This window comes from Elephas maximus, chromosome 6 (assembly GCF_024166365.1).
Source record: "Elephas maximus indicus isolate mEleMax1 chromosome 6, mEleMax1 primary haplotype, whole genome shotgun sequence".
Classification (NCBI taxonomy): Eukaryota; Metazoa; Chordata; class Mammalia; order Proboscidea; family Elephantidae; genus Elephas; species Elephas maximus.
The window spans coordinates 75,373,242-75,398,196 of record NC_064824.1 but is presented as its reverse complement, the minus strand read 5'-3'; the positions used below and the strand labels follow the sequence as shown (position 1 = coordinate 75,398,196).

Here is a 24,955-nt window from a genome sequence, read left to right as displayed (position 1 = left end):
GATATTTCATAATGGCCAGATTGACAATTTACTTAGGGGTTTTCCCTGTTGTAAACTAGAAACTTGCTAAGTTTGGAAAAAAGTCTGTTTTCAAGACCCCCATTTCTCACAATAAACAAGTGACTTGTAGTGCTCGCTCCAATTTTTATATTCCATTAAACAAGCGTTGGGTTTCTTTCAATGCGTAACCTTTGTTACTTTGCCCTTTAGTGACCTCTGCCATCATCCAATCATTAATCCAAGTAGTAAGTGATTAGTTGGATGGCTGTATGTTTTAGGTTGTTTTGTTTTTGTTTCTTTAATGAATAGATTCATTGAGTGGAATTAATTGCTTCTTTCTTGAACATTGGATCGGTGTTCCCATTCAGATTTGGTTTGTAATCCCCTCCCCCGTCAACAATGGCATAGTATGAATTAATTTATGTGATATCTGCCACTCAAAAACCATCTTAACCATGGTCTCTCTTGCTCTCCTTTTTTGTGTTTTTAACATAGGACATGGAGTTGATTGACATACTTTGGAGGCAAGATATAGATCTTGGGGTAAGTCGTGAAGTATTTGACTTCAGTCAGCGGCGCAAGGAGTATGAGCTGGAAAAACAGAAAAAACTTGAAAAGGAAAGACAAGAACAACTCCAAAAGGAGCAAGAGGAAGCCTTTTTCGCTCAGCTACAACTAGATGAAGAGACAGGTGAATTCCTCCCAGTTCAGCCAGCCCAACACATCCAGTCAGAAACCAGTGAATCTGCCAACTACTCCCAGGTACAGAGTACTCAGTTCTTGGAAAGGTATATGACAGGGTTTAAGGAAAGAATATTGATTTAGGAGTTAAAACTTCTGGATTTGAGTTACAGCTTTGCCTCTTACTGTGTCGTGACCTTGTCAACTTCCCAACCTCAGCCTCCTTATCAGTTCAGTACCCGGGCTTCCTTACCTCACAGTTATTATGTGAATTAAAACCCACTGACCTTGAGTCATTTCCAACTCGTAGCAACCCCATAGACTTTCCAAAGCTATAAATCTCTATGGAAGGAGACTGCCATGTCTTTCTTCTGTGGAACCACTGGTGGTTTCAAACCGCCGACCTTTCAGTTAACAGTTGATCACTGTAGCTACTGCACCACAAATTACGTAAGAGTTTTGTAAGCTATAGCAACATCATGTAAAGATCAAGCAGCAACTACAGTAGTAGTGAGTGGCAGTAGCAGAACTAGTGATAGGGTTTACTTATGGCACAATGCTGCAGGCACTTGACATTTATCAACTGATTTAATAACTATATGAATTAGGTACTGTGTTCCTCATCTTATGTGTAGATGAGCAGTTGAAGCTCAAACAGTTTAAATAACATGCCAGATCACTCGAGAAATTGAGGGAGCTAGGATTTGAACTCAGGTAGTCTGGTTTGATTCTGTGCTGTACGACATCAGACTGATTTCTGAAATCAGAAATATATTTGATTAACTACACTGTAAGCATTTCATGAGCGTCAACCACGAACCTTTAGCTTGGCAATAATACATTTAACATTCTTTTTTTCTTTATGTCTTTCCTTCTTATCCAGGTTGCTCACATTCCCAAACCAAATGCTTTGTACTTTGATGACTGCATGCAGCTTTCGGCAGAGACATTCCCGTTTGTAGATGACAATGAGGTATGAAACGTTTGGTTAACAGCAAAACTTTACAGCTAAATCTCATATGCCCTATATAGGCCCTGTTAATGTCTCTCCATTTAAAAGAATGAGAAAAAAAAAAAACCTTATTTTAGGAAGAAATTTTGTCAAGGAAACTTTACAATTAAGAAAAAAAAAAAAAGGACCCCCCACACCGTACAAAACCAAAAACCTTTACTACTGCATAGCCAGAAACATGGATCAATATAACCATGGATACAAGTAACTCATTTGTTTCAGGTACCTGAAAATAAGTTTTTGGTGAGTAAAGAGCAAGATGGGTAATAAACCAGAACTTGTTAACAATTTCAATAAACCTATTGTGTTTGAAGCGTTGTACTAGATATTATATGGAGGGATATATGTTAAATCCTAAAAGATTGTTCTTACCCATTTTGAAGTTTACATTAAATGCATAGGATCAAACAAGTAATTAGGTAAGTAAATTAAGGAGTAAATTTGGAGTCAGTTGGGTAAAAAAAGAGTTGTTTCATTTTATAGAAATAGGGGTCATTAGTAGTTAATTAATAGAGAACTAGTGAATTGAAGCTGATTCCAGTTAAAGGTATTGTGATGGTGCCTTAGAGCTCACTGTCTGTTGGTAGCAGACTCAGGTAGATAAATACCTCATTTGTCAATTTTAGGTTACTTTGGCTACATTTCAATCACTTGTTCCCGATATTCCCAGCAACATTGAGAGCCCAGTCTTCGTTGCTCCTAGTCAGACTCAGTCACCTCAAATTCATGACCCTCAGGCAGCTGTTGCCCATATAAACGATATGCTGCAGGACGTTGATCAAGTTTGGGAGGAGCTATTATCCATTCCAGAATTACAGGTAACTAAGATTTAGTATATCTTAGACTCTGTTTCTGTTTTATATTCAGTGCCTTTAAATTAGTCATTCACATCATTTATCATTTATACGCATCCTACTTAGAGGAAGGATTGGAGGATATTTTTTAATTAGCTATGAGAGCTGTCTTAATGTGAACTTTTGTTGGTTAAATGGGCTGGATGTTGAGGATAGATCAGATTGTACACCTGAAGTCTGATCTAGGAACTCTGAAAATAATACATATACTTGTTGTTGTTAGGTGCCGTCAAGTCAGTTCCAACTCATAGCAACCCTGTGTACAACAGAACGAAACACTGCCTGGTCCTGCGCCATCCTTACAATCTTTGTTATGCTTGAGCCCATTGTTGCAGCCGCTGTGTCGGTCCACCTTGTTCAGGGTCTTCCTCTTTTCCGCCGACCCTCTACTTTACCAAGCATGACGTCCTTCTCCAGGGACTGATCCCTCCTGGCAACATGTCCAAAGTATGTAAGACGCAGTCTTACCATCCTTGCTTCTAAGGAGCATTCTGGTTGTACTTCTTCCAAGACAGATTTGTTCGTTCTTTTGACAGTCCATAGTATATTCTTCACCAACACCACAATTCAAATGCATCCGTTCTTCTTCGGTCTTATTCATTGTCCAGCTTTCACATGCATACAATGCGATTGAAAATACCATGGCTTGGGTCAGGCACACCTTAGTCTTCAGGGTGACATCTTTGCTTTTCAACACTGTAAAGAGGTCCTTTGCAGCGGATTTGCCCAGTGCAGCACGTCTTTTGATTGCTTGACTGCGGCTTCCATGGGTGTTAATTGTGGATCCAAGAAAAATGAAATCCTTGACAACTTCAGTCTTTTCTCTGTTTATCATGATGTTGCTTACTGGTCCAGTTGTGAGGATTTTTGTTTTCTTTATGTTGAGCTGTAATCCATACTAAAGGCTGTGGTCTTTGATCTTCATTGGTAAGTGCTTCAAGTCCTCTTCACTTTCAGCAAGCAAGGTTGTGTCATCTGCGTAACGCAGGTTGTTAATGAGTCTTCCTCCAATCCTGATGCCCCGTTCCTCTTCATGTAGTCCAGCTTCTCGGATTATTTGCTCAGCATACAGATTGAATAGGTATGGTGAAAGGATACAACCCTGACGCACACCTTTCCTGACTTTAAACTGATCAGTACACCAAGGTCACACAGTAACTGTGAGCCCAAGAGACAGAAAGGGCCACATGAACCAGAGACTTACATCATCCTGAGACCAGAAAAACTAGATGGTGCCCAGCCACAACCAATGACTGCCCTGACAGGGAGCACAACAGAGAACCCCTGAGGGAGCAGGAGATCAGTGGGATGCAGACCCCAAATTCTCATAAGAAGACCAGACTTAATGGTCTGACTGAGACTAGAGGAATCCCGGTGGTCATGGTCCCCAAACCTTCTGTTGGCCCAGGACAGGAACCATTCCCGAAGACAACTCATCAGACATGGAAGGGACTGGATAATGGGTAGGAGAGAGATGCTGATGAAGAGTGAGCTACTTGTATCAGGTGGACACTTGAGACTATGTTGGCATCTCCTGTCTGGAGGGGAGATAGGAGGGTAGAGAGGGTTAGAAACTGGCAAAACTGTCACGAAAGGAGAGACTGGAAGGGCTGACTCATTAGGGGGAGAGTAAGTGGGAGTATGGAGTAAGGTGTATATAAGCTTATATGTGACAGACTGACTTGATTTGTAAACATTCACTTAAAGCTCAATAAAAATTATTTGAAAAAAAAAAAGGTGGTACAGGCCACACTCCAGGGAACCTCCCTTTATACTAGATCAGGGATGTGACCTTAGTAAGGGTGTTACAATCCCACTCTAATCCTCTTTAACATAAAATTACAATCACAAAATGGAGGACAGTCATACAATACTGGGAACCATGACCCAGGCAAATTGATACACACATTTTTGGGGGGACATAATTCAATCCATGACAGATGGTGAGATGGGAAGCTTATCTTGGATTTTCCAGTGGGCCCAATGGAATCACAAGGATCCTTGTAAGAGGAAGGCAGGAGGGTGAGGGTCAGAAAATAGGATGACAGAAGCAGATGTTGGAGAACTGTATTTAGAAAATAGAGGGAGAGACCACATGCCAAAGACTGCAGGTAGCTTCCAGAAGCTGGAAAAGGCAAGAAAATGGATCTCTCTAGAACCTCCAGAAGGAATGCAGCTCCGCTGACACTTTGATTTTAGCCCACAACACCCATTTTGAATCTTGGACCTCCAGAATTGTAAAATTAATAAATTTGTGTTGTTTTGGGGAAAAAAAAAAAAAAGAAACAATCAGTATCCCCTTGTTCTGTCCAAATGACTGCCTCTTGATCTACGTAAAGATTCCTCACAAGCACAATTAAGTGTTCTGGAATCCCCATTCTTTGCAACGTTATCCATCGTTTGTCATGATCCATACAGTTAAACGCCTTGGCATAGTCAGTAAAACACCGGTAAACATCCTTCTGGTATTCTCTGCTTTTAGCCAGGATCCATCTGACATCAGCAATGATATCCCTGGTTCCACGTCCTCTTCTGAATCCAGCCTGAATTTCTGGCAGTTCTCTGTTGATATACTGCTGCAGCTGCTTTTGAATGATCTTCAACAATATTTTGCTTGCGTGTGACATTAATGATATTGTTTGATTATTTCTGCATTCAGTTTGATCACCTTTCTTGGGAATAGGCATAAACATGGATCTCTTCCAGTCGGTTGGCCAGGAAGCTGTCTTCCATATTTCTTGGCATAGATGAGTGAGCAGTTCCAGCACTGCATCCATTTGTTGAAACATCTCAATCGATATTCCATCAATTCCTGGAGCCTTGTTTTTCGCCAATGCCTTCAGAGCAGCTTGGACTTCTTCCTTCAGTACCATCGGTTCCTGATCATATGCTACCTCTTGAAATGGCTAAACAGCGACTAATTCTTTTTGGTATAATGACCCTATGTATTCCTTCCATCTTCTTTTGATGCTTCCTGTGTCGTTTAGTATTTTCCCCGTAGAATCCTTCGCTATTGCAACTTGAGGCTTGAATTTTTTCTTCAATTCTTTCAGCTTGAGAAACACCGAGCGTGTTCTTCCCTTTTTTCTATCTCCAGCTCTTTGCACATGTCATTTAAATACTTTGTCTTCTCAAGCCACCCTTTGAAATCTTCTGTTCAACTCTTTTACTTCATCATTTCTTCCTTTTACATTAGCTGCTTGACATTTGTGAGCAAGTTTCAGATTCTTTTCTGACATCCATCTTGATCCTTCCTGTCTTTTCAATGACTTCTTACTTTCTTCACATATGATGTCCTTGATGTCATTCCACAGCTCATCTGGTCTTTGGTCATTAGTGTTCAACACATCAAATCTATTCTTAAGACGGTCTCTAAATTCAGGTAGGATATACTTAAGGTCATATTTTGGCTCTTGTGGACTTGCTCTGCTTTTCTTCAGTTTCAGCTTGAACTTGCACATGAGCAATTGACGGTCTGTTCCACAGTCGGCCCCGGCCTTGTTCTGAATGATATTGAGCTTTTGCATCGTCTGTTTCCACAGATGCAGTCGATTTAATTCCTGTGTGTTCCATGTAGTGAGGTCCATATGTATAGTCACCGTTTATGTTGGTGAAAAAAGGTATTTGCATTGAAGCCGCTGGTCTTACAAAATTCTATCATTTGATCTCCGGCATTGTTTCTGTCACCAAGGCCATATTTTCCAACTACCAATCCTTCTTTGCTTCCAGCTTTTGAATTCCAGTCACCAGTAATTATCAGTGCATGCTGATTGCATGTTCTATCAATTTCAGACTGCAGCAGCTGATAAAAACCTTCAGTTTCTTCATCTTTGGTCCTAGTGGTCGGTGCATAAATTTGAATAATGGTCATATGAATTGGTCTTCCTTTTAGGTGTATGGATATTATCCTATCACTGACAGTGTAGTACTTCAGGATAGATGCTGAAATGTTTGACGGTGAATGCAACACCATTCAAATTGTCATTCCCGGCATAGCAGACTATATGATTGTCTGATTCAGAATGGCCAATACCAGTCCATTTCAGCTCACTAATACCTAGAATATCGTTCTTTATGCGTTCCATTTCATTTTTGAGGATTTCCAATTTTCCTAGATTCATACTTCGTACAATCCAGGTTCTGATTATTAATGAATGTTAGCATCTGTGTCACCTCATTTTGAGTCACGCCACATCAGCAAATGAAAGTCCTCAAAGCTTGACTTCATCCATGTCATTAAGGTCGACTGTACTTTTAGGAGGCCCCTCTTCCCCAGTCGTCTTTTGAGTGCCTTCCAACCTGGGGGGCTCATCTTCCAGCACTATATCAGACAATGTTCTGCTGCTATTCATAAGGTTTTCACTGGTTAATGCTTTTCAGAAGTAGACTGCCAGGTCCTTCTTCCTAGTCTGTCTTAGTCTGGAAACTCAGCTGAAACCTGTCCTCCATGGGTGACCCTGCTGGTATCTGAATACCGGTGGCGTAGCTTCCAGCATCACAGCAACACACAAGCCCCCACAGTAGGACAAATGGACAGACACATGGGGAGAATACATATATTTAGGCATAAAATTACAGAAGAGAACTGCTTGGAGAGAAAAGGGGTAGGGAAAGAGAGTTTACCTAAGCTTACAATCAGGTATGATTAAAAAAAAAAAAATTTTTTTTTTTTTTTTTTTTTACTATTAAATGGTTTATGGAACCCTGGTGGCATAGTGATTAAGAGCTCGGCTGCTAACCAAAAGGTTAGTTATTCCAATCCACCAGGCACTCGGTGGAAACCCCACGGGGCTGTTCTACTTTGTCCTGTAGGGTCGCTATGAGTTGGAATTGACGTGACGGCAATGGGGTTGGTTTTTGTTAGTTTCAAAATACTTAACCTTTATATAGTTTATATAGTCTAAACTTTTTTTCCATGCAGTGTCTTAATATTCAAAATGAAAAGCTAGTTGAGACTAGCACTGTTGCAAGTCCAGACACTAAACTGACAGAAATTGACGACAATTATCATTTCTACTCGTCGATCCCGTCACTGGAAAAAGAAGTGGGTGACTGCAGTCCACATTTTCTCAATGCTTTTGAGGATTTCTTTGGCAGCATCCTACCCACAGACGACCCCAACCAGTTGACAGTGAACTCATTAAATTCAGATGCCACAATAAACCCTGATTTTGGTGATGAATTTTATTCTGCTTTTGTAGCAGAGCCCAGTATCAGCAACAGCACGCCCTCTTCTGCTACTTTAAGCCAGTCACTCTCCGAACTTCTAAACGGGCCCATTGATGTTTCTGATCTATCACTTTGTAAAGCTTTCAACCAAAACCACCCTGAAAGCACAGCAGAATTCAATGATTCTGACTCTGGCATTTCATTGAACACAAGTCCCAGCATGGCATCACCAGAACACTCAGTAGAATCTTCCATCTATGGAGATACACCGCTTGGCTTCAGTGATTCTGAAATGGAAGAGAGAGAGAGTGCCCCTGAAAGTGTCAAACAGAATGGTTCTAAAACACAGCCTGAACAGTCTTCTGGAGATACAGTCCAACCCCTGTCACCGTCTCCGGGGCACAGTGCTTCAGTGCATGATGCCCAGTGTGGAAACACCCCAAAGAAAGAATTGCCTGTAAGTCCTGGTCATCGAAAAACCCCATTCACAAAAGACAAACATTCAAACCGCTTGGAGGCTCATCTCACAAGAGATGAAATAAGGGCAAAAGCTCTCCATATTCCATTCCCTGTGGAAAAAATCATTAACCTCCCTGTGGATGATTTCAGTGAAATGATGTCCAAGGAGCAATTCAATGAAGCTCAACTTGCACTAATTCGAGATATACGTAGGAGGGGTAAAAATAAAGTGGCTGCTCAGAATTGCAGAAAAAGAAAACTGGAAAATATAGTAGAACTAGAGCAAGATTTGGATCATTTAAAAGATGAAAAAGAAAAATTGCTCAAAGAAAAAGGAGAAAATGACAAAAGCCTCCACTTACTGAAAAAACAACTCAGCACCTTGTATCTTGAGGTATTCAGCATGCTACGTGATGAAAATGGAAAACCTTATTCTCCTAGTGAATACTCCCTGCAGCAAACTAGAGACGGCAACGTATTCCTTGTTCCCAAAAGTAAGAAGCCAGATGTTAAGAAAAACTAGATTTGGCAGGATTTGACCTTTTCTGAGTTAGTGGGGTTTTTTTTTTTTTAAACTGTTATACTAAAAACTACTGTGACGGGAAATGCAGAAATATGTAATTCTATGCAAGATTATAAGCAAAACTAGTATAGGAAATAATATAAAACTTTAAAAAACATTAAAATGAAAGTTACCAGTATGTTGAATCAGTAGTTTCACTTTAACTGCAAACTTAATTTCTTAGAACACCATTTGGGCTAGTTTCTGTGTAAGTGTAAATACTAGAAAACTTCTTATTTATACTGTTCTTATTCAATACATTCACAGATTTATATGATATGACATCTGGCTAAAAGCAAATTGTTGCAAAACTAACCACTATCTTTTTTTTTTACAAATACATTATGAACAAAAAATGGCATTTTTTATATTAAATTGTTTAACTCTGGCAAAAAAAATTAAAAAGCTGGTACTAATAAAGGAATATTATGACTGTTAGTTCTTCATGATTCATTGTAATTGAGTTTAATCCACACACTGTGCTCCACAAGACATCAAATAATACATTTAACACATTTGTTTTGCATTTTCCTTAGTTTTATTTGAAAATATAAAAAGCATTTTATACTAAACTTACAGCACCAGTGATACATAGGTACAGCAGGCATATCTCAAGAAGAAAATGTTATACTTTGATGTGAAAACATTCATTTATTCACAGCAATAGATGCCTGCGTACTATGTGCCAGGCATTGTTCAAAGTACAGCCGTCCTAACAGAAATCAGGGCTTCACACTGGTTTGTTCCAGTTCAAACCCCTGCTGAGACTTTGCTTTTCCACCAGATACACTGAACCAGAATCTACATTTTAACAAGATCCCCAAGTGATTCTTATGTATAATAAATTTAAGAACCACTGCTCTACTAGTGTTTCTCAAGAATTGGTCCCTAACCAGCAACACTAGCATCACTTGGGAACGAACCAGTTCAAAGCCCTGACAGAAATACCTGCCTTCCTGGAACTTAAACACTCCAGTCAGGGGAGACAACATACTACAGTATGTTTGGGAACCCTGGTGGTGTAGTGGTTAAGTGCTACAGCTGCTAACGAGAGGGTCGGCAGTTCGAATCTGCCAGGCACTCCTTGGAAACCGTATGGGGCAGTTCTACTCTGTCCTACAGGGTCGCTGTGAGTCGGAATCAAATCGACAGCACCGGGTTTGGCTTTTGGTTTTCTAGTATGTTTTAAGAAAAACGAGGATTGGGAAAGCCAGTGAAAAGTAGTGCAGTTTAAATTAGGGTTGTAAATAGGAAAATCCTTATTGAGGTGGCAACATTTGGAGGTGTGGGAGAATAAGCCACTCTGTTAGCTAAGAGCATTGCAGACAGGACACATCAAGTGCAAAGGCTCTAAGGCCTGTTTCACAAAGAACAAGGATATAATGTAGCTGAAGAAAAGGAAAAATGGAGCCGGGGGCGGGGGGGGGCACAGGTGCCACGGCACAGATCCTTATAAGACTTAATTCTTGTTAGGTGCCCTCCAAGTCAATTTTCTACTCAGTGATCCCATGTGACAGTAGACGTGCACCATAGAGTTTCCTTCATAACGACTTCGTAAGTGGAAAACGATTAGAGGTGGTAAGAAATAACACCATACAACTGGTTTTTGATAGTTCCCTCTGGTTTGTGTTGAGCATACTCAACAGAAACACAAACACGTGAACAGGGAGACCAACTGGAAGGCTCTGCCGTATTCGCACGCGAAATGGTGGCTCGTGTCGCAGTGGTAGCACAGATTGTGAAACAGCACGAATTCTGTATGTCCCCAAGTAGAAGGGATTTCTTGCCATAATGGATGTGGAGTGTGAGAAAAAGTCCAGCTGGAGGGAAGATGTTTACTTTTGGACACAGTTTGAGAGATTATTAAACATCTAAATAAACCAGTTGCTGCAGAGTTGATTCTGATTCGTGTCAACCCCACATAAGTCTGAACAGAACTCTGCTCTATTTCCAATGGCTCATATTTTGAAGATCACCAGACCCTTCTTCCAAGGCACCTGAGTGGACCCAAACCTCCCTGTTGGTTAGCAGCCACCCAGGGGTTTGATATAGAGCCTACAAAATCAGAGCTCCTCAAAATTTGCCAAAAACCTGCATATTCTATTACAATAACCACTCACTGCTTAAGCAACTGTTTGTTCATAGGTTTTAGGGTTTCCCACCCTTTTTACCTCACGGAAATTGAGACTCAACTGCAGGTTATGTTTAGAATAGGTACTACAGGCAAGTAACTCATGAAAAGTCCCAGGTTGGGTTTAATGCGTTACTTAACTGTGCCTCAGAGGGGATTTTCTCAAAATTCCTTTAGCCTTGTATTAGGATGCTTTTTGGTGTCTATAAAAACCAATGTCAAATTAACGTAGTAAAATAATTTGACTCAAATCAACGAAGTCCAGGGTTGGAAATAACTTCAAGGGTACAGAGATTCAAACATAAAGATTGTTTCCTGAATATTTTGCTGCTGACCTCTTCCTTCCTCATGCTGTTGAAGAATTTCCTCCTATGCTGGTAGTGGTAAGGGAAGAAAACATCATTTTTCCAACTTCAGGACATAAAAATCACAAATCTCTAAGATCTCACCCTTAGGCAAAATCATGGGGTGGTGGTAAGAATTCCTTAGCAGCAGCCCTACCTGGAGCACCTGGAACTGGCTGGTACATACAGGGAATGAGCATCGCCAGGCAGATCAAAGCCCTGACAGCTGACACCTGCACCTGTGGGCAGAATTACTCATATTCCAAAGGATTTTGCCCAGTTCATACAAGATAGCTGACGATAGAACCAACACTCTTTGAACTACTAACCTATCATGTAACTTTAAATTTGTTACAAATCTAAAAAGGCTCATTTCTCTTGATCTGGGTTTGAAATATTCCAGGTAATAGAGCTTGTTATATCAGCCTTTGGAATAAATTTAGCTATTCAACTGATATAAACCTTATCTGAGCTGTGCCTAACTTGTTCGATTCTGTAGTTTCAAAATATGTACCTTACGCCTTTTATGTTGAGAAGCTGTCAAGCGTTGTATCAGAAATCTTAACTGCATGATACTGCACGTTACATAAAACCCATTTTCTTACATAGATTTCTTCTCAGGCCCATGCTTTTGAGGCAATCGGGGGCACTGTTCAAATGTACCTGCCATTAAGCCTCAGGAACATAATACAAGAAACAGTAATTCTCTTTTCCAAATGTATTTATCAGGCCAGTTTCACTTTTCAGTTGATGAACTGAAATTCTTGAGAACTGGAAAAAAATTTAAAGACCATAAAACTTCAATCCTATCTGTCGAAAAGGAAAAAACAAAAAAAGATATTGGCATAAATAACATACCCATTAAAATATTTGGTTTGCTTCAGCATACCAAGACCCATCTTTATTACCAAATATACTATTTTTAGAGACTCTAGGACAGGCAGGCACTAAGCTAAGCTCCAATTGAGGGTTGGCATTATCTCCATTTTACAAAAAAGGAAATGGGTATAAACAGTTGCTACCTGGGCAGAACTTAGAATTTTGATGAGAAAGTTACATCTTTATTTTCACTGAAAATCAGCATTATAAGCAAACAAGTAGTATTCACAGTACTTGTGACTACCATTAAACCATCATCAGCATTGTAAATCATCTCAAAATTGTCATTTATGCATCACAACTTTGAAGTTAGACCCACCATTAGTTGCTGTCAGCTGACTCACAGCAACCTTGTGTAGAACAAAAAGTTGCCCAGTCCTGCCTCATTTAATGTTTAAAAGCACATTACTAAACCAAAACTTTTCATTTTGATGTCTTAATAACTACACATTTTATGCATATACAATCACTATTCTAAGGGGTGTGTTGGTGTCACCAAATGGCCAAAAGGGGAACATAGCATGTAAGAACCCAAGTAACTTGCTCAAGATCACAAACTACTAAAACCTTGTATGTACATTTCTCACTGACAGGCAAAACCCTGTATGAAGAATGAAGAGACCAACTAAAACCTAATTGCATCTTCTTCCTCTACCTATTAAATGAGGGCATAAAAGATGATTATCTGACCAGAGACACAACAGATAAAAAGACAGATAAAAAAAGTAGAAGACTCAAATTCCAAAAAATGGCCAGACTTACCGGACCAACAACTAGAAATACCGTTTAAACTTGGAATTGAGGCCACTCCCAGCGGTCACCTTTCATTAAAATAATTAGCTTATAAAATATGTATCACCCATTCACTATTAACCATGAGACCAGTCAACATTTACCCTAAACATGGAGGGCAAGGAAGCTAGATAAATGGAAACGGGACAGAATGAGAATGCTGACATACATGAAAAATGTAAGCAATGCTACAGTACAAGCTGCATAAAAAATGTTAAACAAGAACCTAACTTGCTATGTAAACTTTCACCTAAAACAATATTTTTTTAAAGATACCATGGCTTGGGTCAGGCACCTTAGTCATAGTGACATTTTTGTTAACACTTTAAAGAGGTCATTTACAGCAGATTTAAAAATTAGTGAGCAAAAATTTAGTACATTCTGAATTGCTACTATGAAGTTGGAAAGAGGAGAGCATAATGAAGACAGTCCATGTTAAAGAGAAGAAAAATAAGTTATTTGGGTGAGACCTAATGATGGGAGCACTGGAAACTCAGAAAAAAAGCTTGGTGGGAGCACAACCTTGGCAGTCATTCTCAAGAAAATGTCTACTTGTAGGTATGCTTGAGAAACTGCTGACAATCATAAGACACTGTCTAGAAAATGGAGACCTAAAGAACTCCTACAAGTTATTTTCTATGACAGGAAATCATTGAACTGTGGTTAGTTGCGTAATACAGTAAAGGGCAGTGAGTTCGCTCAGGTTAAGGGTTTTTTTAACCTGGAAGTGGTAACAAGTGGCTTCATAGTTTGATACTACTCTGCTTCAGTGTATCACAATCATCCTGAAGTACATCCAATAAAGGGCAAACTGAAATGACTGAACTTTCCCCTCTCAATGTCTGGAATCCCCTTTCACCTTTTTCCCAACTTGTTTCACTGTTTCTCCTGCTTAATTATCCTAACTACTCTTTTTCCCTCCAAAGGATTCATGTCACCCAAGTATCTCATATATTCTTTCAAGACCCAAATCCTTTTAAGCAACAAATGCTAAGTGATTCTAAACTTTCAACTGTTCCATAATACCCATTATTCTTCCACGCCTATTTCCCATGGCAACTATGTTTTCTACCAAATGGAATTGACATATCTTTTTAAATGACTGATACGTAAGGCTCACTCCAAGTTCCCTTTTATTTCACTGCTTGCTAATAATGTATTTAATATTCACCTATAGCATTTATATCACATGAACATTGTGAAGTGACAAAACACACACATTTCTAAAAATATTTTAATGAAAAAGTTATCTTTCTGTAAACATCTCATTATACTACAAACGAAACATTTGAATCCATTACAGACCACCTCTTACGTCTTAAAAAAATCAGTAAACATCCTCAAGTTTTAAAAGGAATTTAGGTATTCAGATAGGCTAACGACCCTTAATTACCCCTCCACACTAGCATGCTTAGTCACTACTTTGTGACATTACTGGAACTCCAGCGATGCCTCTTTAGAAATGTTTCAGATTGCAACTAGTATATACCCATAAAAACCAAGCCTATTTAAATTATTCAATCCCTTAACAAAGTCTTTATTACCACACGAAAATATTCTCCTTTAGAATGGGTGTAAATTGAGCTTTTAAAAATGAAATGTATTAGAAGTGGTAACCTACAACTTGGATTAACATTAAAATGTTTACACCTTGATCATTTTCCCCTCATAGCTTTGTTTTCTGATGCTACCAACTTAAAGGATTTAAGACATCGGATTTTTCAGAAATGACAATGGAACTACATTCATATAAAATCATTTTATTCCATAAAGAAAAGAGACAGACAGGAAAGAACACCACCTTTAAAAGAAAAATGTTCCGTATCTTAGGAAATTTGCTTCACTAAAATGTCATGTGTTTGTCATTAAAAGGCCTTATCCAACACACTTCGTTCTATGGTGATGTGAAAGAAATCAGTCCTGATTTTGACACAGAAACAAAACCAACCAGTCATTTTCTGAGAATAAATTCTGTGGCAAATTGATACAATTTTATGTAGGAACCTAACCTGTAATTTAGAAACTATATTTTGAACATTTGTTCTCCAAGAGTGTTAATTAAAAGAGGTGAGTTATATTAAGCCTAAATTTTTAACATGCCCTTTTGGGCAGCAAAAATAGCCCTTATGAAAATCAGCAATTGATTTGAATGGTAATTAATACTTTCATTATCCTTTGGAAAAGGGTATTAAAATGGAACATTTGTGTAATTAGACTTGACTGTTTCTGGTTAACATGTTAAAAAAAAAAAAAAAAGAACCAAAAATTCATCCTATTGGTCCAAATAGTCCCTTGAATTTAATTCAAGAGTATGTATGTATGAGGCCACTTGACAAAAGATCCTCTTTGTATTTACATAAACTGACAATTTTCTAAGTTCATTCCAAGATGTTTTCCTAGAATGGGGATTGACAACTTAATATTTTTGTTAAAAGTCACTCTTACTAAACTTTTCACAAAATTGGAGGTCACTCTATCTTTCCCTTACCAAAACTGAGTATACCCTAAAGCTATGAACTTAAGAAAAAGGGCCACATCTGACTCAAGATGAACCCTCATGGCAACTGCAGGGGAATTAAAAAAACCCATTTAAGATTTTCATGTTTGAGATTGTTCAAAAAAAAAAAAAAAATTCAGCTGATGAATTTTTGCCAATGCATCTACTGCAGAGGGACGAATTAAATTTCAAAATATGTAATATAGATTAAATTTGTAGGTAAACAAATGGTGTCATCAGGTTTTACTGTAAGCTACAAACCTTACCCAGCCAGAAACCTTCGTATATAAGATGGTAGGAAAGACATTCCTCATATAGGCAAGTAGGGTTTTCTCATTCAACCTGCAAATCAAAAAAATTACTCTTACCTTGCTTTACAAAAAATTACTCTTTAATTAGTGAAAAAAATCAAATTCAAGCCTTACCTAATGCTTATTGCCCTTCCTTGCAGGTCTAAATGCTAGACCTAGTGACTGTTGGAACTATCTCTCATTGATGCTCCAAAAGGCGAAGAGCTCCTGCTAGACCTTCTTCGTTATTTCAGTTGTAATAAGCAGATTTAACTAGCCTTTGGAAAGTTGCTCACTATCACCATAGTATCTTATGCCTTCACTTCTCTGTAGTTGAAGCTCTTGCTGCTGCCTTGTCATTCTTTATTTATGCTGACTTGTCCATACTCAAAAGGCTGCTGAAGTCCTGTCTTAGTGAGTTTCCTTTGATCCACACTGTGCTTAAAAAGCATGTCTTAGGTCCTTTAAAGCTGGTTAAATCGCTCTCCTCATGGCTTACTTTTCCACTCTTCACAAGAACTAAGCTAAATACAACTTATAAACAGGTCACATACACAGACTTCACCTGCTTATAGGTCGCAAACATCGACTTACTAAAAACGTTTTCACTACTCCACTAGTTCCAGAACAGAAAGTTTGTTAACAATTAACCTCATATGCCATGAAAGGATACTGTCAAGGTTGTGTCAAACAATTTCACAAACATCAAAACAGGAAATGTTCATCCCTTCCCCCCATTCCTTCAACCTTTATTGTACGAATAAAAGAACTTGAGACAATTTAGCTTAATTTTAATAAAATGCTTCCCAAGCATTATTTTGACCAGGTACCCAGGTTTATGTTATGAACATTGACAGTGTCCAATTATAAAAACACATTTAGAGTTGTTAAGGACTTAACCATTTTCTAATATCAGCCTATTTTCTACACTGCTTATTCACATTATGCCCATTAACAAATGGAATGTTGTCTGTTACATTTATTGGTTTGTGAGTGTTTTCTGGAAAACTGTAGTATCTGTGAAGACCGATTTCCATGCTGACATTGCATGCATCCAAGTATTAATAATGCACAGAGGCACAGAATTAGAGCAATAAGATAGAGCATATTCAAACACTAGCACGCCCCATTCCCCTTTTTATTGCTTGTTTTGCTTAGTACTTCTTAAAAGAATCTGAATTCGTTGTTCAACTGTCAAAGAAAAAAATAACAGCAGGGCACATACTTAGGGCTCAAATGAAATTGTTAAGCACTAACTGGTGCAAAACAGACATTGGTTTTTGTATATATGACCTTGTTACCTAAAACCCTTCTCAACCAGGGTCTTCCAACACATACCAACATGATTTAGGTTGAAATATACATGTGGAATAACAGTGTGTTCCTTGGGAATTTACGTGAGAGTAAAAACTCAGATTATCCAAATTTGAATTCAGGTCTTTCGGAAGTGAGAAGCTTGTACTAAGCAACTGTGCTACATTTCTGCTGCAGTAAGTTATTTTGGATTATACCTAGACTATCCTTGATTTCATCCAGTAAGATGCATTACGTATAGAGTGCAAACAGGAAAACATACCAGCCAGTAAAGGGTTCAACAACGCATGATTTTTATTCTCTTGCTCTGAGAGCTGGTATCAATTTAAAAAAAAAAAATCAAACCAATGAAAAGAACTGAAGATTCATAAGCCTCTTGTGCTTCAAAAAGAATTTTTTAAAAAAGGCAGCCACTAATTTGCTTGGGTACAGCAGGCTTAGTGGTCTGTATTAATTTTTAGAATGGTTTTTAAAGTAGGAAGAAAGGGTAAAAAATCCACTACCCCATTCTGGAATTTAAGCAGAGGGCAGCAGACATTTTTTGCACCCAAATAAAATTATGGCAGCAGTTCAAATGTGACCAAAGTAAATGTATATCTTCTAAACACAACTAGGACTCTTAGCAATGCTAACACACTAAACCGTATCTGATTACATTTTTAAAGAAAATGCACAAAAACCAAATAGGAATTTTGAGTTTTTTCATTGAAGGTAAAACTTAATACTATTAAATTCACAAATATACTAATTTAAATACCCAATCCTAGTTGTTATCTAAAACACACATTGCAAACATACAAATATCTATTCTCTCCACATGTCAGCGCCCATTCGTATCATGGTTTGGAAATGAGGAGAATAGATTCCCCTTAAATTGCAAGTCAGCAGGTGTTTCTTTACAGTTAACTTTAGCAAAATTCATACAAAATAGTAATTAACAATGATCTTCTTTACTTGTTAACTCACAAGGAAACACCTTCGAAACTGCATTTTGTTAAAGTTTCTGTACTAAAATGTAGAAAAACTGAACTACACAAATATTGAAAAGTTAAAAATTCCTTAATTTTTTATTCCTGGTACCACTACCACAATTTACAGGGCAATATACCTGATGTAATGAAAAGAAAAAGAAAAAGACAAAGCTACAACAGATAGAAGACCTCAGGAATGTACATCTAATTGACACTACATTGCATTAATCAATAGCTGCACTTTTGCAAACTGTGGCTATGACAGTCCTGAACAAGAAGGGTTTCCTGTTTAAGCTGCAGTAACTTTTCTGACTATGGATCATCGTTCCTTCTGTGGCAGATTTTTACAGTTCCTCTAATGCATTTGGGACGACTGTCTCAAAGTAACCTGCAGCTTTCCTGACAACTCCTCGCTCTCTCTCCTGCTAAGAACTGTAGCCTGTTGAATAATACAGGATAAAAAAATTATTACACTCAGTGAACAGATCCACATATTTTTTACATCATTATAAATATTGAAAGATACCTACCCTTTTCTGTTGAATTTTTAGAACCTCCTGCTACCATATCCACCACTTCCACCACCAGATCCATAACCACCTGGAAATACACATGGAGTTTTTAAACACACACTTTTAAATTAAAAAGGCCTCTGAAAATTTTCGATGGAAGAACTACTTACCTCCATAAGGACTGCCCGAGCTTCTTCCACCAAAACTGCCCCCCTTCATGGGTCCATAATTTGATTGTTGTTGTCCACTATAATTTCCAAAATCATTATAGTTTCCACCACCATAGTTACCTGAAATTACAAAGCTTTTTATTTGTGGCTGACCTACACAATAATTATCTCTCCTTTTTAAATTTACGTTAATATGACATTATCTTTTGATAAATCTGGTAGCGTGCTCTACCATGTGCAAACCTTTGAGAAGATTTTAGAGCTACCATATTTCCTCTACCACACACCTACAGGCACACTAGCAGACCTAAGGCTCAAGTGGGAGAGGAAGAAACAAACAAACAAACGAGGTGGTGAGGCTAGCACATTTCTAGGTAAATGTCAGATGCCAGGTTATTAGAGAAACATCAATATCTTGCTTAGATTAGATTCTACACCTTAGCACGTTCTCTCCTTCACACCACTGAATTATTTAGTCCGTAGTAACAGCATCAAAATTGTCACTACTGATTCACGATAACTACCATTTTAAATCAATGATAGAGAAGGTATTCCAGATCTATTATATACCATCAGTTTTGATATGATTCAACAAAAATGTATTCATAGCAAGGCTTTTTAATCTACACCTCCAACCCCACTGCAGTGGATCAATTCTGACTTATAACAACCCTACAGGACAGAGTAGAACTGCCTCACAGGGTTTCAAAAATGTAAATCTTTACATCTTTACAAGAACAGACTGCCACATCTCTTTCCTGGGGAATGGCTGGTGGGTTTAAACTGCTGATCTTGGGGCTAGCAGCCAAGCACTTAACACCGTGCCACCATGGTTTCTTATCTATAATTCCATGGAGTAACGCCTCAGAGTTGCTTATATCCTGCAACATCAAGTATTAAAATCCAAAGTACTTCCGCACCAATGTAAACCAAACTCCAGCTAGCACACACGGCACACCGTATTAGTAAGTCTTAGTATTCAGCTTTCAGTTCCTACTTGTCCAGATTAAAACTGCCTAGGAGTTACGTAAAATTCTGGCAACAAATACATCATTGATTAAAAATAATGTAATGTATGTATTAAAAAATGCTTAAGTGTCCACTGCATAAAAATACTAACAGTTGAATGTTTTATCAATAAGAGCAAAATTAAGAAAATTCCTTTTATAATTATCCAACAGGTGAATACTTTTCCTAATTATATACTACATAAAATCTGACCAAATGTTAACTCTTATGCACTTTTCTCCAAACATTTGTAATGGAATTATAAAGAATACTTAGCATTTAACATTTAAATAAAACTTTGAGTAACTTACCACCGCCAAAATTTCCTCCTTCATTGTAACCATCATATCCTCCACCACCGCCACCATATCCACCACCTTGGTTTCCATATCCTGGTCCACCACCATAGCCCCCTCTACTACTATAACCAGGACCACCGCCATAGTTGCCACCTAAAAAAGTGAGATGACACGAAAACATTATAAATGCAGCCTGCTGACACGTCGTAAACAGAACAACAAGAATACTGGCTAGTAAGAATGTAAATCCTTAAACGTCTTGATATTAAAATCTATTGCTTTCATTTTCACACTGGGAAAGACAGTCTCCTCCACAACAACTACAGCTCAACTACTAATACCCTAAATCTTATTTGTCAGTACACTGTTAAAAAATTAGTAATTACCACTCATGGCAATCCCAAGTGTGTCAGAGTGTAACTATGCTCCACAGGGTTTATCAATGGCCAAGTTTTCCAGAAGTAAATCACCAGGCCTTTCTCCTGAGGTGCCTCGTGGTGAACTCAAACCTCCAACCTTACCCGTTTGCACTACCCCAACAAAAAAACCCCATTGTCGTCAAGTCGATTTGACTCACAGTGACCCTAAAGGACAGAAGAGAACTGCCCCACAGGATTTCCAAAGCTGTACTCCTTACAGAAGTAGGCTGCCACATCTTTCTCCCACCCATCAGCTGGTGGGTTCAAACCATGACCTTCTGATCAGCAGCCAAGTATTTAGCCACTCACTGAGCCACCATGGCTCCTTCGCACCACCCAGGAACTCCTAATTATCCAACAAGGACTAGCTAATGTCAAATCTTCAGGGGGAAAAAAAAATCTACTCTCATCAGCAATTACAAGTTACAGACATACTTTAACTGTAAAGTCTAATAAGTTTTGACTAAAACTAGAGAAGTGTAAACAAATACTAAATTTTCAGTAAGTTATGGAAACGAACATCAATTTAAAAAACTTACCATCACCTCCAAATCCATTATATCCCCCATCGCCTCCTCCATAACTACCTCTGCTGCCACCACCTCCGCCACCATAGCCTCCTGAAAAAAAACAAGATATTGTTTAAATTTATTCAAGTTACCCATGAGTTTTAGACAGGCATATACTTAACGATATCAGATAACCATCCTACCTCTTCCACCGAAGTTTCCACCACGGCCAAAGTTCCCTCCACCACCTCCAAAGTTTCCTCCACGACCCATAAAGTTGCCAGATCCACCTCCACGACCTTGTAACACAGATAAGATAATTTTAAGAACCTTACAAACACCACTCGCATCTATTGTGTATGTGTATATAGTCCTACTCACCTCGCTGTGATCCAGCAGACTGCATCTCTTGTTTAGAAAGGGCCTTTTTCACTTCACAATTGTGCCCATTAATAGTGTGGTATTTCTGAACTAAAAATTTTTCAATGAAACAAACAAGTTATGTTTATGCTGTCTGAAAATCACACATGATATCCTTTATCACTGCATAACCAACTACAACATTATCAAGGTAATGACTGAGCATGAGGCAATGTTCTGGGATGTTAGTAACATTTGTCTTGATCCAGATGTTGGTTACACATACCTCATCACTTTGTGAAAACTAAACTAAGGGCTTTATATGTGCTATTATGCTTAATGTACTATTATACACGTTAAAAGATTAGGAACAATTCAGTACAGAGAAGCCATTTCTGCTACTTCATTCCAATTCCAATAAATGGCTAAACTGCTACTTACCAACAATTTTATCAACTGTATCATGATCATCAAAAGTTACAAAAGCAAATCCTCTCTTTTTTCCACTCTGCCTGTCTTCCATTACTTCTATGGTTTCAATCTTGCCATACTTTTCAAAGTAGTCTCTCAAATTATATTCTTCTGTATCTTCTTTAATGCCACCAACAAAAATCTTCTTCACTGTTAGATGGGCACCAGGCTTTACAGAATCCTACAAATAAAAAATACGAAAGTCAAAAAACAACTTTTCACACCAATTCCACACGTTACACAGCATGTTATTAAAATACCTCTCTAGAAACAGCTCTCTTTGGTTCCACTACACGACCATCAACCTTGTGTGGTCGCGCACACATTGCTGCATCCACCTCTTCAACACAAGAGTAAGTCACAAAACCAAAGCCTCTGGAACGTTTTGTTTGGGGGTCTCTCATCACCTACAGAACAAAAATTTTAAACCATTACAACACACCACAGGTCACTCTTTACCCCTCAGAGCCTTTTGGTTCCTTTAGTAACTTACCACACAATCTGTGAGTGTGCCCCATTTCTCAAAATGTTCTCTTAAACTATCATCTGTAGTTTCAAAGCTCAGGCCACCAATAAACAGTTTTCGCAACTGCTCTGGTTCCTTTGGATCATGGCCCTGATGAAAAGAACCAATGTTTCAATAGGCCCCATTATTTCACAGAGCCAATTAATTGCTTAAGCACACAAACCAAAAATTATACATTCAACATGAAATTCCTGTAACAGTTACACATTGTCCAGATAAAAACTGGAATACGAATACAAAAGGCAACCTATTAAGTTAAAGGAACTAAATGGTACCAAATACCTATAACGATCCTTCCAAATGTGAACATCACTTCAACTAAATTGAAATCCAAGAGAATTCCAGAACCAAAAATCCCTTAATTTTTTTTAAGCTACAAGTTAGTCTTGGGACAGATTTTAAGTTGTGACTAATAACACCCCTTTCTAAGAAACAAAAGTGTTATAGAAACAGTGCTATATCCACATTTCTTTTCATATCCTCCCTCTTTAGTCTACATGCCAACAAGCATTTAATTTTAAACCACGAATCTAAGAATACAACTAAAAAGTTCTGAACAGCAAATTTAGAGAAATTCAATAATTTCAAGTAAATGAATGATGATGTTAAAACAGGCATTAGGTAGTCAATAGGGTCGCTATGAGTCAGAATCAACTCGATGGCACTGAGTTTGGAAACCCTGGTGGCATAGTGGTTAAGTGTTACCGATGCTAACCAAAGGGTCAGCAGTTTGAATCCACCAGGTGCTCCCTGGGAACTCTATGGGGCAGTTCTACTCTGTCCTATAGGGTAGCTATGAGTTGGAATCAACTTGATGGCACTGGGTTTGGTTTGGTTTTTTAAAAGGCCAAATTGGCCCTTTCCCTAAAACAAAGAAAAAAATCTCCCCCTCCTATTTGATAACTTTCTGTTCCAAAGTATGTTATTTGCTGCAAAAACTGTCTTTCTGTACTTTTATCATATGTTAACAATTTCAAGTACAACATTTTTATGGAGTCACAACAAATTGGCTTTACAAAGGACTTACATTAAGTATACTACTACCTGACCAGAAGAGTGGAGGACAATAAAGCAGAAACTGATTTTTTTTTTTTTTTTGAAAATCAAGATGTGGACTGAACTGTTTTACAATTTGACTAGTCAAAAGTTCTTTAATAAATTAATGAACTGCCATTTAAATGTATGCATTAAAATCTCATTCATCTGAAGTCTTTAAACAAACTGGCTCACATTCACATTGTAATACCTTCCTGCTGTATCTTCCAGTACTGAAAACGTTAAGACGTTTATTTAATCAAAAAGACTCACGTGCTGAAGAAAAATGTTGTATGATTAACAGCCTCCAGCATGAATTCACTATTAATCTCATGTTAAGTCTGTTACATCTTGACGTTACACGTTTTAATTATGACGCTTTATTTTAAATATAATAAAGAAATTAAAATCCACATAAAAGCACCGTAAACACATGAAAATTTTAACTGTGGTTGCAATTTTCTAAAACAAAAAGCCAAAAAACTACAGCCAGAGCCAAATCATCAGAGAACCAGAAAACTAGGAGTTGACTTTTAAGTTCCTCCTACACATCTACACTCAGACAGTCGAGTTCTTAACCCACATGGCCAGTTGTGAAGATAAGAATAATCCCAAGTATTTTAACAAGAATGGCAGGATCAGGAAGTATTCTAAGGCACCAAACTTTTAAAAAACCTCATTTTCAACTGGGTGCTGCGAAGAAAAGAGCAGGCCAGAGAATTAAATTCTCCACGCCGATGAAAAGATCTCTAAGGCCTAGAAACGCGGCCGTAGAACTTCAGCAAAAGCACTACGCTTGAAGCTCTGAGGCCATCTGCTGCACTTTCTGCCGGGCCGCCTTCTCCTTCTCCTCCAATCCCACGCTCTCGCTGCCGGCGGCGGAGCGAGGCGGCGGCCATTGCGGGCCAATGCGCCATTTCGTAACGCGGCGGCGGATCAATGTCAATGTGGCCGCCGCCCGCCTGCTCGCTCGCCCGGATGTGCCTGCCTGTCCCCTCCCCTCCCCTCCCCCCCACCTCCTCCCAACCGCTCCCGCCGAGGCCCGCCATACCGCCTTCGGCCTCCGATCCGAGTCCGCACGGCCGGCTCCCCTCCCGAGGCCCCCTCAGCCATGCCACGCCTCCAAGGGGCCGCTTGTGCGGCCGAAAGAGGCAGCGAGGCAGGCCAGGGGCCCCGAGGAGGCCTCCAAGGCCTGCTCCCCTCCCCCTCCCACCGCCTGTCTCCGCGCAGAGCGCGGGACGGCCGACCCCATCCACCCGACCTCCCCGCTCCCACTGAGCCCGGCTCTCCACGCCGGCCACTACCCAGCAACCCCCCGCTCTCCCCCTAATACCTCCTCCCCCCGGCGGCGACGGCGACGGCCGGAGTCGGGCTGGGGGCGACCGGGCGGCGGTTTTACCTCCATTTTGAGACCGGACTCGCCTCTTCCAACTCGGGTTCAATATGAGACCGAGAGGAAGAGGCGGGGCTAGTCGTCACGTGACGCACTTTCCGCGCGCCGCCGTGCTTGTGGGGGGGCGAGCTGGGAAAGGGGCGGGGCCAAGCTGGCGCGAATTGGGACTGGATGATCGGATTGGCCGGCGGAGGGCGGGGGCGCGGCGGACCGCGGGAGCGCGCGCGCTTTCCCAGCCTACAGAGCAGCACCGCCCTTGCCGCTGTTCGCGCCGGGGCGGCTCTTGGGACGTCAGCTT

The 24,955-nt window shown here is 39.3% G+C and overlaps 2 protein-coding genes across 8 annotated transcripts in view; one reads left to right on the top strand and one right to left on the bottom strand.

Moving 5' to 3' along the window:
• NFE2L2 (NFE2 like bZIP transcription factor 2) overlaps window positions 1–9,051 on the top strand; it is a 45,052-nt gene extending 36,001 nt beyond the window's left edge. For all 4 annotated transcript variants that reach the window (XM_049887520.1, XM_049887523.1, XM_049887522.1 and 1 more), the window contains exons 2-5: window positions 496–762; window positions 1,565–1,654; window positions 2,320–2,511; window positions 7,469–9,051. In XM_049887520.1, coding sequence (XP_049743477.1) covers window positions 496–762; window positions 1,565–1,654; window positions 2,320–2,511; window positions 7,469–8,698 — 1,779 coding nt within the window. In that variant the 3' untranslated portion in view covers window positions 8,699–9,051. The remainder of the gene's footprint in view (window positions 1–495; window positions 763–1,564; window positions 1,655–2,319; window positions 2,512–7,468) is intronic.
• Window positions 9,052–14,001: 4,950 nt separating this feature from the next.
• On the bottom strand, window positions 14,002–24,739 carry HNRNPA3 (heterogeneous nuclear ribonucleoprotein A3). 4 transcript variants are annotated; one of them, XM_049887525.1, is made up of 11 exons: window positions 24,598–24,739; window positions 22,197–22,319; window positions 21,964–22,110; window positions 21,674–21,884; window positions 21,254–21,343; window positions 21,076–21,171; window positions 20,903–20,983; window positions 19,957–20,097; window positions 18,638–18,757; window positions 18,486–18,555; window positions 14,002–18,394 (listed from the first exon to the last, which is right to left on the bottom strand). In XM_049887525.1, exons 1-10 carry the CDS (start codon window positions 24,667–24,669, stop codon window positions 18,503–18,505), a joined length of 1,134 nt encoding a protein of 377 aa, XP_049743482.1. In that variant the 5' UTR covers window positions 24,670–24,739; the 3' UTR covers window positions 14,002–18,394; window positions 18,486–18,502. The 4 variants fall into 4 exon arrangements, with proteins under 4 accessions (XP_049743482.1, XP_049743484.1, XP_049743481.1 ...); XM_049887527.1 differs by having other exon boundaries at window positions 14,002–15,722; XM_049887524.1 differs by having other exon boundaries at window positions 14,002–18,555.
• Between the last annotated feature and the right edge of the window lie 216 nt (window positions 24,740–24,955).